The sequence below is a fragment of the Nanorana parkeri genome, unplaced genomic scaffold (assembly GCF_000935625.1).
Source record: "Nanorana parkeri isolate BGI_ZX_2015 unplaced genomic scaffold, ASM93562v1 scaffold1447, whole genome shotgun sequence".
Classification (NCBI taxonomy): Eukaryota; Metazoa; Chordata; class Amphibia; order Anura; family Dicroglossidae; genus Nanorana; species Nanorana parkeri.
This window is the reverse complement of record NW_017307715.1, coordinates 272,750-286,652: the sequence shown is the minus strand read 5'-3', so window position 1 is coordinate 286,652 and position 13,903 is coordinate 272,750. Positions and strand designations below refer to the sequence as shown.

The following is a 13,903-nucleotide window of genomic DNA, read 5'->3' as shown; positions in this document are numbered from 1 at the left end:
CATCTGCTGCTGCCAATCCCGAGCTCCGGTGTGCCTGGTGGGGGCCCGGGACCGGCACAGCGGCTCTGTGACAAGAGATCAAAGGAAGATCAATACACAATCTCCCTCTGATCTCATCCCCGTTCTCTGAATACAGGAAGTGATGTATATTACATCACTTACACATTCAGCTGTCATTCCCAGCTACAGAAGCCAGAGAGAAGCTTGTGAAGCAGATCTCTGCTTCATCAGCTTCTCTGGGGGCCCCTAGGTGACATTAGGGATCTGAAATACCCCCTGATGTCTCCATAATGAGGACTGGTCACTGTATATTGGCTATCACATAAGAAGCTTGTTAGCCCCCTATGTGAAAGCAATAAAGTTAAGTGAAAAAAAATGTATTTGAAGTCCCCCGCATACACACGCAAACATGCATCGTGTGCGCCTACATGTGAAAACAAAGATTGCGACCATTGTGCCGCATATGTAACATATGACCATCAGAGCGTGAGCAATCATTTTAGGGCTATCACTGATAACACTAAACTGATGAGCAGTAAAAGCTTTTAAAGCGTCTCCTATGGCCAATTTTGGGTATGGTAGTTTTTTGCGATTTCTTGGGCATGCGCAATTGAAATATTTGGTGTCTACTTACCCAACGTGACCCCGTCGTTTATATTTTACCAAAAAATTGGGTAATATTAAATGTTTTATAACAAAGTAGGGAGAACATTTTTTTTTCTGTAATGTTTTCTTTGTAAAAGTAAAAAATAAAAACCCCAGTGGTGATTAAATACCACCAAAAGAAAAGAAAGCTCTATCTGTCCCCCAAAAATGGTATAAAATTAATTTCAGTACAGCGTTGCATGACGGAATAAATGTCAGTCAAAGTACTGCAGCGCTGAATACTGAAAAATGGCCTGGGCAGGAAGGGGGTGTAAACACCCCGGTCATCAAGTGGTTAAATATAACTGGCTATTTGAAGTGTCTAGGGGTAAAAATGACCATGAGTTCTATAGTGATGTAGCAGCCCAGGGAATGAACCACAGCCTGCAGTGGGTAATCGGGCTTCAGGTGAGTCAGATGCTGAAGATTCTTTGGCTACTGTACCTCTTTATCAAGCAAAACAGAGTAACATCCCTATAGACAGGTAAGTATTTTTCATTTTCCTATACTGGCTGCTTTTCGAAATTTCTTTTCCCATGACGGAGGTGCTTTAAACTAAATTTTGCTGGAGCAGGGGACAGAGGAGACAAACTAAAGCGGTTAATGTAATTTTTAAAGTGTGTCCCACAGTGTCTATGCAGTAGGTCTGGCACTGATTCGGTTGGTATGGTCTTATTTCTTGAAGCCAAGAAGCTTGGCACTTGGCACTAATGCATTTCTTAGGCCATGGACACCAAGGGGTATGTTTATAAAATTAATTTACATAGCTATTTGTTCAGAGAAACTACATGTACAATCGATCTGTGCAAATGAACCAGCCATTATGAGAATAGGGAAAAGTCAAATGTTCTTAAAGCTAGGGATGCACAGATACTTTTCGAGTACCAGTGCAGATACCTGGCATTTTCATGAGAACTACCAGGGTTGCAGAGGTTGCAGCTGGGACCTGGCTCTGGTGCTCCACCACTGTCCTGAAATCATTAGTCTGTATTGTTTTAGAAAAACTGTCACATGACAATAAACAAAAATGTATCAGTACTCGTACTTGTAAGTACTCGGCAAGTACCAGTACTCATACTCGCAAAACTGGTATCTGTGCATCACTTTATTTATATTTATAAAAACAAAATCGTACATTAAAATAGAGATGTACAAATCCCTGGAGCTCCGTGTGCTCCTTACAAATGACAGCTGCCTCCTAATTTTTTAATTTTTCTCTAGTGTAGTCTTGAAGCTCAAAAGTATCGGTACATGTACTCGTACTTGTACCGAGTACTGTACTTGATATCTGTGCAACCCTACTTAAAGCGAACCTTTACCCCCCTTTCACTAAAAAATCACATCAGTCTGCAGCTCTGCATGCTAATATGAAATCTTCTTATATTCATTAGTTAAACAAAAATGTTTTGCTTTTACTTAAAATGACTGTTTTCCCACTTCCTGGTTGAGTGAGGCACTGGTGATGTAGCCCAGGTCTCATGGATGCATCCTGAGAACGCTACATCACCATTGCATTGCTGGGAAATCTTATCTGTAAACTGCCAAACCTCCCCCGGAACTTTCAGAAAAGGCATTTTTGCTTGAAGTGACAAGGGCGGCTTCTCTTGGAACTCCACTCCCAAGACCCCTGGATATAAGAACCGGTGTATCAGGGCTAAGAGGGGCCGGATGAATAGCTGCAAACAGAAGATGCTGGTCGCTGAGGTGAACTTCAGATAGGAAGTACACATAGGAGATGCACACCAGTGGAAGAAGCATAGGATAATCTATAGTCAGATGCAAGCTAGATAATAAATGTGCGGACAGCAAGGTACCAAATAATCGAACAGGATCAAAGTAAAAATACAGACCAACTTCAGGAACATGTGGACAGATGCAGTACCAAGCAGCAGGCAGGTCAAAAGGCAAGCTGGGGTCAGAGGATATAAGAGCAACAGGAGAGTAGCCAGGCAAGCCGGGTCAGTATCAGGAAAGCAAATTCAGGATTTAAGGATTTCAGTGTATATGGGAAGCTAATGATCACTCAGCACTGAGGATAGGGATGTCACAGCCTAAATAGCCTATCTGGCACCAGGATTCAGAGTAAAGGTGTATGATGCCTGTGCCAAGCAATAGCACAGGTGCACGCGCCTCTTAGCAGAGGTGCGTGGCCAGACCCAATTATATGAAACAGACAAGGCACACCCGCATGCACAGACCTCCTGGAATAGACTTCTTGACACCCCCCTTAGATGATGGTGTACTGTCACATGTTCCGATAAGCAGACCCAGAGTTTGGCATTCCTTAGCATTTGCATACAGACTGTCCTAAGTTGAAAGAACTGAAATCCAGGGGATGAAAGGGGTAAGGCTAGGGAGGAAGTACAAGAGGGCTCTATCTGGTTTGCTGCAGCTTCTAATTCACTCTACGAGAAATGCATCATGCGCAGTGAAATCAGAGTAGGAAATTTCAGTACAGGAGAGTAGCCTGTACAACTGTTCAAGGCTGACTGCAAGGCTGGAGTTATTATTATTATACATGATTTATATAGTGACAACAGTTTGCGCAGCGCTTTACAATATAAGGAAGACATTTCAATCACAATACAATTCAAGACAAGATGGAGTTCAGCTTTATAAGCACAATTTGGAAAGGTGGCATCTGAGAGAAAAATTAAGTTTTTTTAAATAAAACCTTGCATGCACCTAGATGATTGTACTTCTCTTTTAAATATTGTACAAAAAATAGGCAGCATTGGAGTTAGGAAACAAAATAAAGACTATTTGGTTAAATGATTAGACAGTTTCCATTAGTAAAAGTGCCTAAACATTTAACTGCAACACTGCTTCTTCCCCCATTATACCTAACTTTAATTTCCCTTCAATTCCCTTCACAACATTTCATATGTTTTTACTGCAGTTTTATAGCAATTGAAACAACAATGAGTATGTATGAAGCAGTGTATGTTTGTTGTTTGAAACGAATTTGTTTTGTGGACACTGCCACGTTTAAAAGGAAACTTGAATGGTATTTGGTCAGTTTTAGGTCAGTTTGGTTATAGTTTATTTTATTTTATACACAGTGTGTGTATATATATATCTATATCTATATATCTATATATATATACATATATATATATAGATATATAGATATAGATATATATATATACATTACTGTGAAAAAGTTTTAGGCAGGTGTGAAAAATTGCTGTAAAGTAAGAATGATTTGAGAAATAAAAGTGTTAATAGTTTATTTTTATCAACTAACAAAATGATGGAAAGTAAATGAACAGAAGAGAAATCCAAATTAAATCAATATTTGGTGGGACCGACCTTTGCCTTCATAACAGCATCAATTCTTCTAGGTACGCTTGCACACAGTTTTTGAAAGAACTTGTTAGGGTAGGTTGGAGAACTAACCACAGATCTTCTGTGGATGTTGGCTGCCTAAAAATCCTTCTGTCTCTTTATGTAAACCCGGACAGACTTGATGTTGAGATCAGGGCTCTGTGGAGGCCAATCTATAACTTCCAGGACTCCTTGTTCTTCTTTACGCTGAAGATAGTTCTTCATGACATTGGCTGTATGTTTGGGGTCATTGTCCTGCTGCAGAATAAATTTGGGGCCAAACACACACCTGCCTGATGGTATGGCATGATGGATAAGCATCTGTGACGATCGCGGCGGTCTCTTGCGTTCCACGCTGGAGCGCAGCCGCGAACCAGGAAGTCCTGCTCGCGCCGATGCGTTCCACCGTGGAACGCATCGGCTGGATGACGTCACCGGCTCCTCCTACTCCTTCCGGCTTAAAACGCCGGCAGACTGTCAGCACGGCATTCCACTATTGTGAGTGTGGAGTGAGTGCCTGCTGACTCTGCCGGCCACACGGACCCCTGAAGATCCCCACTAACTGCAGAGAGTGAGAGACAAAGTAGGAAGGACACCAGGCCTCTACAGCTTCCCCCTGTTCTGGGACGAACAGATCATCCTACAAACCGCAAGTACCAACTATATACAAACCTTGGGAACTGTTCCATCCGCTGGTTGTCCTGATACTGCATGCACCTGTGACCACTTTAACAGATGATCTTTCAAACCGCAAGTACCAACTATATATAAACCTTGGGAACTGCTCCACCTGCTGGTTGTCTTGATAGTGCATGCAGCTGTGTCTACTTTAACCCTGCAAGTAATCTCCTCCATTGTAAGCCCTACTGAACATTATCAAACTTGCTGCAAGTATACTGTTATGAACTGTTACCGTCACAAATAACTAATTGCTCAACTGCCTGTTCTCTTCAAACTGCATTGAGGGCAGAACCTCTATCCTTGGTTATGTGAGACCACTCGTATGCTGTGAATACGTATAGGTCTTTATCTAAATTTGCTTTCACAGTAAATGATGGTCGGACTCCTAACTCTCCGTATCGCAGATTGAGAGTGACGCCAGGAGTCCAACACTGACTACCGTACCACCCTACCATACCACCCTAGTAATCCTAAAATTACTTCTACACATACTGTTCCGTTTGTTCCGCCGCTGCGATTCTAACACTGTTTGGCCCAGGCCTTACAGTATAGTGGAACCTAATCATGAATCCAGCGGGACTAGTGGGCCATATAGTTACTCTCACTCAGAGGGTAGAAACATTGTCTCAGTCTCTGCACGAGCTACGGCTTGAAAATCCCTTGCTGATCTGCCCGTGTTCTGAGAGAGGCTCCAGTCCCCTTTTCCTCCAGATCACAAAGCCTCCTGGGTCTGATAGTTCAGTGAAGCATAACATCCACTCTTTCTTCCTGTGTTGAAACTCCAACTCCCACAACACCTCAGTACTGCTTAGAGCTGAGCCAATCAAGTCTCTGTAGCAACATGCAATCTTAAAGTGGCAATGCTCTTAAAAGGGAAATAACATGGTATTTATATGTAATATATATATTTGTATAAATAATGGTCCGCTACACTAGAAAGAAAGGCCAGCAATGCCAGCTTGTTTGTTGATAACCTATGCATAACTAACTGATTAAATAATTACATATCTGCTAGGAGGGATGTCTCTCCTTTGAGTCATTCATGACAAAGCATAAAACCCATTAATTGTTGGCTGCAATCATTCAAATTTATCTGATTAAACGTTTTTGTTTTAATGTTTTATGTATTTTATTAAAAAGAAAATAATATAGCGATAATAATATACATTCCCTTTACTATTAAATAAAAATTATTTTGGGGGTAAATTGTAAATTATTACCAGGAAATTATTTAAGCAGCATAATCCTGTCTATGGCATATTTCCTATAGAGTATATGTTGTAAAAACATATTTGCCGATTCCAATATACTGTATTTTTATAGAGTTAGTAGATTATTTTTCATTGTTGCAACAGGTTTAGCTATGGAAAAACAAAAAATAACAGGTTTGTGACAACTCAGCAGTAGATGTTTATCTCCAACATACTTTTAACTTGCACTCCATATTGTGGTGTAATATAAAACCCCAAGCCTGATAGAAACAGCAGTACCTCACATTGATACATGGCCATTTTAATCATAAAAACAACGGGAAAATAGAAAACATAGAACCTGATGTGAAGAAGTTGTCAAAAAGTTTTGAAAAGTTTTGAAAAGTATAGTTTAAAGGAGATTATATTTTACAAACTTGTTATGAATGCAAAGGCTTGCAAATTTTCAGTTTTTGCATATAGTAACAGATTATGAAATGTGAACAGAGATCACAGACTACCTGCCCATGGCACTTGTTTTTCATCTAGGCATAACTGCACCAGGCCACCCCAATCATAGTTTTGATTATAACCAGGTGTTCTGGAAACCTCAGTGTGTGTCCTGTTTGAATATATGAAGGGGTAAACCTTATCCCTCTTACGCAATCATGACCCTACCCCTCTTGCTGTACTTCTGACAAACTCTGTACAACACTGGATTTCATCTGTATGAAGGCTGAAATAAAAGACTTTACATTTGTATTGTACAGTATATTTGTACTACACATCAGTGGTTCTAGGATGAAGCATTTTTTGGATTGGTGACAAACGTTTTATTAGTGTTGTGGTGTACTTCATAATATAATTTAACTTGTTACTAATATAAAGACTTGTTCTGCTATTTTGACATCTGGAAACACAATTTGGAAGACCGAAGTGCTAATAAAATGGAACAAAGGAGATTGCAGGTATTCTCCAATAGCCATTTATGTTTCATTTTACTAGTGTAGTTTAAATGTTTGATTTAGTGGTCCAATCCAGATCAGATAACAAGCATCTTTCTTACAAAGTGCACCCACACATATTATATATTGTTTTTTAGAGTACAGATAAGGCTATATATTTATATCACATATGTGTACCTAACACTTCATTTAGGACAAATAAAATGTTAAAAAAGGAAAAAAATGTAAAGAAAACACTTTATCCCCAGTTTTGATTTGTAGTATTTTTTAGAAAAACAGCACAGCTAACAAAATGCATTAAATACATTCATTTATTTGTCATTTATTTGGAAAAACCTCACATTCCCAGGATTTTAGAAATGTTTCTGTACTTCTCAGCCTAAAACTAAAACCTAACATTTTAATCTTTTTTTTCTAAAAGCTAAAAGTGCTCACCTGGCATACAATGTCACTGTCACTAAGTGTCACACTTAGTAACAGTGACGTACTTTTAACATCACTGTCATGAGGGGGTTACATTAGGGTGAAAAACAAATCTCCAGCTCAGCTGCAGACTTTCATTGTAATGGGTTAATTTTATATTAATGATAGTATAAAAATATATTTAAATATATAATTTTTATTTGTTACATTTATTTTGATTTTTTTTACACTTTTTTTAAACGTTTCACTATGTTTTAAAATATTTTTTACATTTTTTGTTTATTTATTTAATTACATCAAGCAGTCATTGTGAATTCATTTCACTATTACTGCTTGATAATTTAATGAATTCATTTTTGGTTATGATTCGGCTGCTTCAAAGTTAAAGGAGAACTATGGGGTAAGTCTTGTCCCCATAGTTCTACCCAGGGTCACGGGGGGACACAAACTAGCATCCTCCCAAGCTCCCAAAGCTCAGTATACCGCGAGCTACAGCTCGCGGTATACTGAGACCGCCGCAGCCGGGACGGATCCCGACATTACTGTCAAGATCCACCCAGCTGCGTGGTTGACAGTTGGCCTCCAGTCAGCGCTGGAGGATCGGACAAGGGAGAGGGGGATCCCAGCAGGGAGCCGTGAGTGACAGTCAAGGCTCTCTGAAGGGACAGGATCGAGAAGTGAGCGAGAAGTCACGCGTCGGCTCGAACTATGAGGCTGAGTGATTTTCACTCACCTCATAGTTCTCCTTTAAGAACCGCCAAAGATAACCTTAGTGACACTGATCATGCAGCATCCAACAACAGTTCCAACAACCATCAGAAAACCTGCAACATTGTATCAGCAATAAAAACATGTATCGAAATGCTTCTATTGCTGAAAGTTTAGAAGAAAAAGAAAGCCGGTATACATCTGGATTTCCTGATCTATACCAGCTGTCAGTGTCGGCTAGTGCTGCAAATGCTGCTCTGCTCTCACTGTCAGACACCCGATTCCTGAAAGGGATCGGGTGTCTGAAAAAGCTTAACTCATTTATTAATGGATGCCTCAATACTGAGGCATCCATTAATGAATGGTAACCGCTGATTCTCAGCAGTTACCAGCCTTACAGAACCCCAAATAGCTAATCATGTACAGTGTACGTGAGCAGTGATTTGGGCACTTCTACATCTCCCGTAGGGGTTAAACTACACACCACATTATTTCCCTGGTGCTAGATTTTCTGGCTGAATTAGAACTCAGGAGTCACAACCACACATCAAATTATGAAAGGTAATGCCAGACTAGATTTATTTTAAGAATCGCCTAACTCAGCAACATACTAAGCTGCATGGATCTATGAACATGGGGGGTTTAGCAAGGCACTGATTTTGCTTAGCACTAGACAATGAATGTAGACTGCAATATTTGCCTGTTTATTAATATGGCTCCCTCAGCATTCCCTCCCTATGTTTACGTTAAAGGTGATGCCAAACAACAGGAGTCACATTCAACACAGTTAGGTACTCATGATAAGTGTCTAGGACAGCAGTGAAAAAATGTGAACAGTACAAAACAGTAAACAGGAGATGTAGCCGCCCAAGCAGCCTAAAAAATTGTATTCTTTTTTTGGATGGTGCGTGCTTTTAACCTACACACAGAAATGTTCTTGAGACTTTCAAGCCACAAAAGTAAACTATGGAATTATATGTCAGGTACTAGACATGTAACCCTGCAAAAAATGTGTTTCGTTTTGAAATTTTTTTTCTTTCGTTTTCACAATTTAGATCTGAACTCTGTATTGGTTTGATATTCGGATTTCAGATCTGTCTGAATTTTCGTTTCGTAGAGATCCACAACAGGAAGTTACATGACTGTGCCTGTAATGCAACTCCCAACAGCCCAAAAAAGCATCTGATTGGCCAGAGAGCAGTCTAGCAGGTACCTCTAGGTTCCTTCGCAAGGCTTCATTCAGCTTCTAGAGCGTACTAGGAGCCCCAATACCCAGGTTTCCCTAATATTTAAATTCTGGCTTCAATTAGAATGTCAGCATTTGTCTTTGCTTCCTGCACCTTATGATCAGTCAATATATCTGGGTATACACCTGCAGAATGAAAAAAATAGAACAGATCCCTCTATCAATGCTAACGAATGCTAACAGCTGATTGTCTGCTAGCTCCATTTGGCTGAGAATTTTCCAACTGGCACCTTCGATCAGCTGATCAAGGGATGTCGGGAAGAAGGGTGCCTATAGAGGCACCCACTGCGAATTATAGCTGGTTCATCATGAATTAGCTGAAATATGCCCCGTGCATGCACTTCTTAAGGCCGTCCATCACATTGATGGGCCAATAGAAAACCATGAGAGATTGGAGAAGAGTCAAGAACCATCATACCATACAATAAGGTGTGTCTTTTTTAAGCAGATTAAAGTATCTGCCAATTAAATATGGTATGGAAATATGTGCAATTTTGCCACTATTAAAGAAAGTTCCAGAATAAAGGAACAAGTACCGACTTCCTGGCTAAAGCCAGTATATTCATTTTTTTTTTGAGCTTTGACAGTGATGGTTTGAGGTGCCTGCTGTACCACTCTATAGACAGTTAATCACTGGCTGCAGGTTTGCTTCATGAAGAGTGGGTGTGATTTGCGCAAACAGCAAAACACATCAAATTCACTTAGAATTCACATGTAAGATTAATGCTTTTAAGCAAATAATGACATGCCAAATATGTTACCCTGTTGTAAAAACTCGCACACTGCTGCAGAAAAGCAAAAACAATTGCAAGCAACTATTTGCATTACTGGTTGTTCATAAAGTGTGACACTGGTATTTTTTCTCATAGTTCATTGCTGATAAATCTATTATTCCTTCAATAGTAAAAACCTCCCTAAATATTTTATTTTCCTTGTCAACAACCCGCCAATTTATATTTTAAGTGAATCCGGCTGTGAAATATCTAATCAATTTGTAATTAATAATAATACAAAATGCACAAATTGCTTTAATTAAGTGATTAGTCATAATCTTCATTGGAAATGGCCATATTGTAAAACCCTACACCTCCCTGGTCTTCAGCCCCCTATTATTTTAGTATTGCTCTCTATCTAAATAGAGTTTTCCTGCTGATTTCTGTATAATGTTTAGTAAATATTATTTGTCATATATATTTGGTATATTATGTTTAGAGCTTTTGCAGGACTTGTAGTCATTTATAAAATGGTTATTTAGAAAATGGTACCCATTATTTTGCCAGCGTGCAATCCTGTGCCTTGTATATAGCTAAAGTACAAAACATTTTAAGTTATTATCACTACTTAAGTCTGGATAAAAAAACATCAAAGCAAAAGCAAAGAAAATTGCATCTACTGTATATATGTTCTTTGATTTGAGGGATTAACATGATCATCAACAATCAAAGATAGAATTTAAACAAATTAAGTCAGAAATTCAAAAGTTTATTTATTTTTAGGCAGAATTTGCTTGCATGCTTTTGTTGTTTGCATGGTGGTATTATGTAGCACAAGAAATAGCTTTTATGACCGTGTTCATTGTTAATGTTTTTCACCTCAGAAAACCAAAAGTGACAACAGTATGCTGAAGCGAAAGCAAAGCTCGAGAGTAGAGGCCCAGCCCGTGACTGATTTTGGTCCAGATGAATCATTGTCTGATAATGCAGATATTCTGTGGATTAATAAGCCAGTAAGTGCTTTATTTCTCTTTATTCTTGTTATCATTTTGTTTTGACATCTTAAAGTGACTCTAAACTCAGAAGTTAAATCTTAATAATGCATTCAAGTACCCTAGCTGTTAACAATACTGCACCTTAATTGTGTATCTATTGTGACTGAGATTGTTGTATTAGCGATTTAACCCTTGCTGAGATCTCTATGCCTCGCCTGTATAAGCAGATACAATCACCGCAGACAATCCTTATCAGATAGCTGAACTCACCAAATACCTTTTTCATCCAAAAAGTTATTTATTGAACGCAGCAGGGTTACAGCAGACAACAGCATAAAGCAGATGAATGAACAGACTGCTTTTGCAGGTCAGAGATGGTAATGTTTCCAAGCAAGCATATACATGTGCATGTGGCCATATTACAGTCAGCCATGACACTAAATGACTACTTGGAGAAGAAGGGGGAAATACATCATAAATGGGAGGGAACACAGAGAACATGGGGAAATAACCAAAATGCTCACAAGGTGGCAGTATAATAACTAGCTATACAACTGCTATAATACATGACTTAAGGAAAATTAACTATGTGATTCTCATTTCACATTAATATAAGTATTATCCATAACTATTAGGGCTCCGGAAATTAACGATTAATCCCTCGATTAATCGTTATTTTTTTTGATCGATCAAAATTATTTTGATCGATCAAAGTTCTTTTGATCCGTACTCACCTCTCCGCCGGCTTCCAGGTCTTCTGTCGGAGATCCTGTGACGTCACATACATCAACGTCACCTGACTCCTCCCCCCTTCCCCAAGTGGCTGTCGGCTAATAAAAGGAAGGGGAGTGACATCACTGGACTCCTCCACCTTCCCTTCGTTACCCGATGGAGCTGCTTGGGCCGGTGAGTACACATCCCGGCCGGGAGAGAAACACTCATGTTTAGTTTGCTAATTTGTAATAAAATTGTAGTCCATCACAGGAGTGAGCTTGTAGTGTTGTAGTGGTGGCTACTTTACACACAGGGACCTTAGCAAACAGAAGTGGCCCCCCTCCAGAAGAAAGGACAGTGTCAGCATCAGTACCGTATTTACTCTCCCTGCTGCCCCAAGGCCAGGTTCCACAATGCGCCCCCCCCCCACCCCCAATGGAGAATGCCAACCAGATACCGGTGGTGGTAGGGTTGGTTTGAATTTTTTTATTTGTTTTTTTGTTGTTGTTTCTTTCTTTTCTTTTTGTTTAACTTTTTTATCACTTTTTTTTTACTTTACATTTTTTTATTTATCTTGTCATCTTTTACTTTTATTTTTGTATAATTTTTATGTTATTTTTTATTTATAATTATTTTCTTATTATTTTTTTACTTTTTATTTATTTTTACTTTATTTTTTAATCATTATTACTTATTATTTTTACTTATCTTTTTATTTTTATTTATGTAATTATTTTTTATCAATTTGTTTTCACTTAACTTTATTGCTATCACACAGGAGCTAACGAGCTAACAAGCCCCTGTGTGATAGCATTTGGAGGTGACAGGTTCTCTTTATTGACCCTGTCACCTCCAATACATGAGTTCCAGCACACCACTGTGCTGGAACTCCTGTGACAGGTGAGAGGGGAAGACCGCTCCTGTTTACACGGAGCGGCGGGGGTTACTTTTAACCCTGCCGCTCTGCTCACTGCTCTCCATCCTGAAGACGTCGGCGGCCAGCGAGGAGAGGACGGGAGCCGGGAGGACGGAGCCAGCATGCAGAGAGGTAAGTGCAGGGGAGGGGCAGGGGGAGGACGGACTGGCTGCAGTCTAATTACAAGTGATTTTGGCGACATCGCCAGGATCACTTGTAAAGAAGCAAGCTTCCCTGTTCTACATTTAGCCCTGCTTGTGCAAAGCAGGGCTAAATGTAGAACACAAATTACCCCCCGGCGCTCGGAACTCCATGTTCTGGGCGTCGGGAGACTTCAAACCTGTGCCGCCCCTCTTCTCCCTGCCGCCCCGAGGCCTGGCCTCAGTGGCCTTGTCGGGAATCCGGCCCTGGTCAGCATGAATTCAGAGATGATTTGAGGCTCTACAGCCGAGTAATACACAAATAGGGTACATTTTTGTTAATAGTTAAGGTACTTGAGTGCATTTTTAAGGATTAACTCCTGAGTTTAGTGTCATTGTAATTATTGTTTATTTTTACCATGTGGAAAATAGATGTATTTTGGTATGTTCCTGCCTAAAGCCTGTTTTACATGAGTATCACACCATCCAAGTGTTTTCAGTGGTATCATCTGAGAATGTTCCTGTGTTTCTAGTATGATTCTGTATCTGTAACAGATGAGTGGTATTAATATGTCAGAAATGACTAGAGATAAACTGGCATTCCTAATTTTTTATAATAGAAGACCCCCCTCCAACGTGCATGAATGGTAGCTATCAGGGCCCAATCACACCATAATGCAGCCAATGCACTTTAACATATACAAATTTGGCCCTGCACATTATTCTTCGTGCAGGGCACAGCAACAGACGGGCTGCGTATAAAACTTAAACTGCATGTGCATGGCAGCACACTATAGCACTGCGTTGGGGGGAAATTGACTTTGTATTGCAATCCGCAACAACATACTTCTACATTGCATTACTGTGCATTGTGGTAAGGTATATTATGGTGTGAATGGTATGCCCACATGTCAAATGAAAGAAAGCTTGTTCAAGTATCTGAGTGTTGCCAAATGATCTTAATGACTATCTTAACCCTTTCATTAAGAAATTGGAATTTTAAAAATCACATTGTTTTATTATCATGCCCAAGAAAACACTGCAGTGTTAGAAATGGCATAGCCAAATATCACAGAAAAAATACCTAAAGAGAAACTGTAATGATTTGGGGTCAATTGTATTTTGTATATTTTTAGATTTTTTTTCTATACTCTATAATATATTTTTTTGCCTTTGATATAAAACCACCTAATCAAAATCTAACTTGAACTTGAACTATGGTGCAGGGATGGATTGTGCT

At 39.5% G+C, this 13,903-nt stretch overlaps 1 protein-coding gene across 1 annotated transcript in view; it reads left to right on the top strand.

Annotated features, from left to right (window-relative positions):
* LOC108798310 (sodium leak channel non-selective protein) overlaps positions 1-13,903 on the top strand; it is a gene marked incomplete at its 3' end in the record, with an annotated part of 337,938 nt that overhangs the window by 51,840 nt on the left and 272,195 nt on the right. Inside the window, exon 3 of the mRNA XM_018570048.1 lies at positions 10,783-10,911. Coding sequence (XP_018425550.1) covers positions 10,783-10,911 — 129 coding nt within the window. The remainder of the gene's footprint in view (positions 1-10,782; positions 10,912-13,903) is intronic.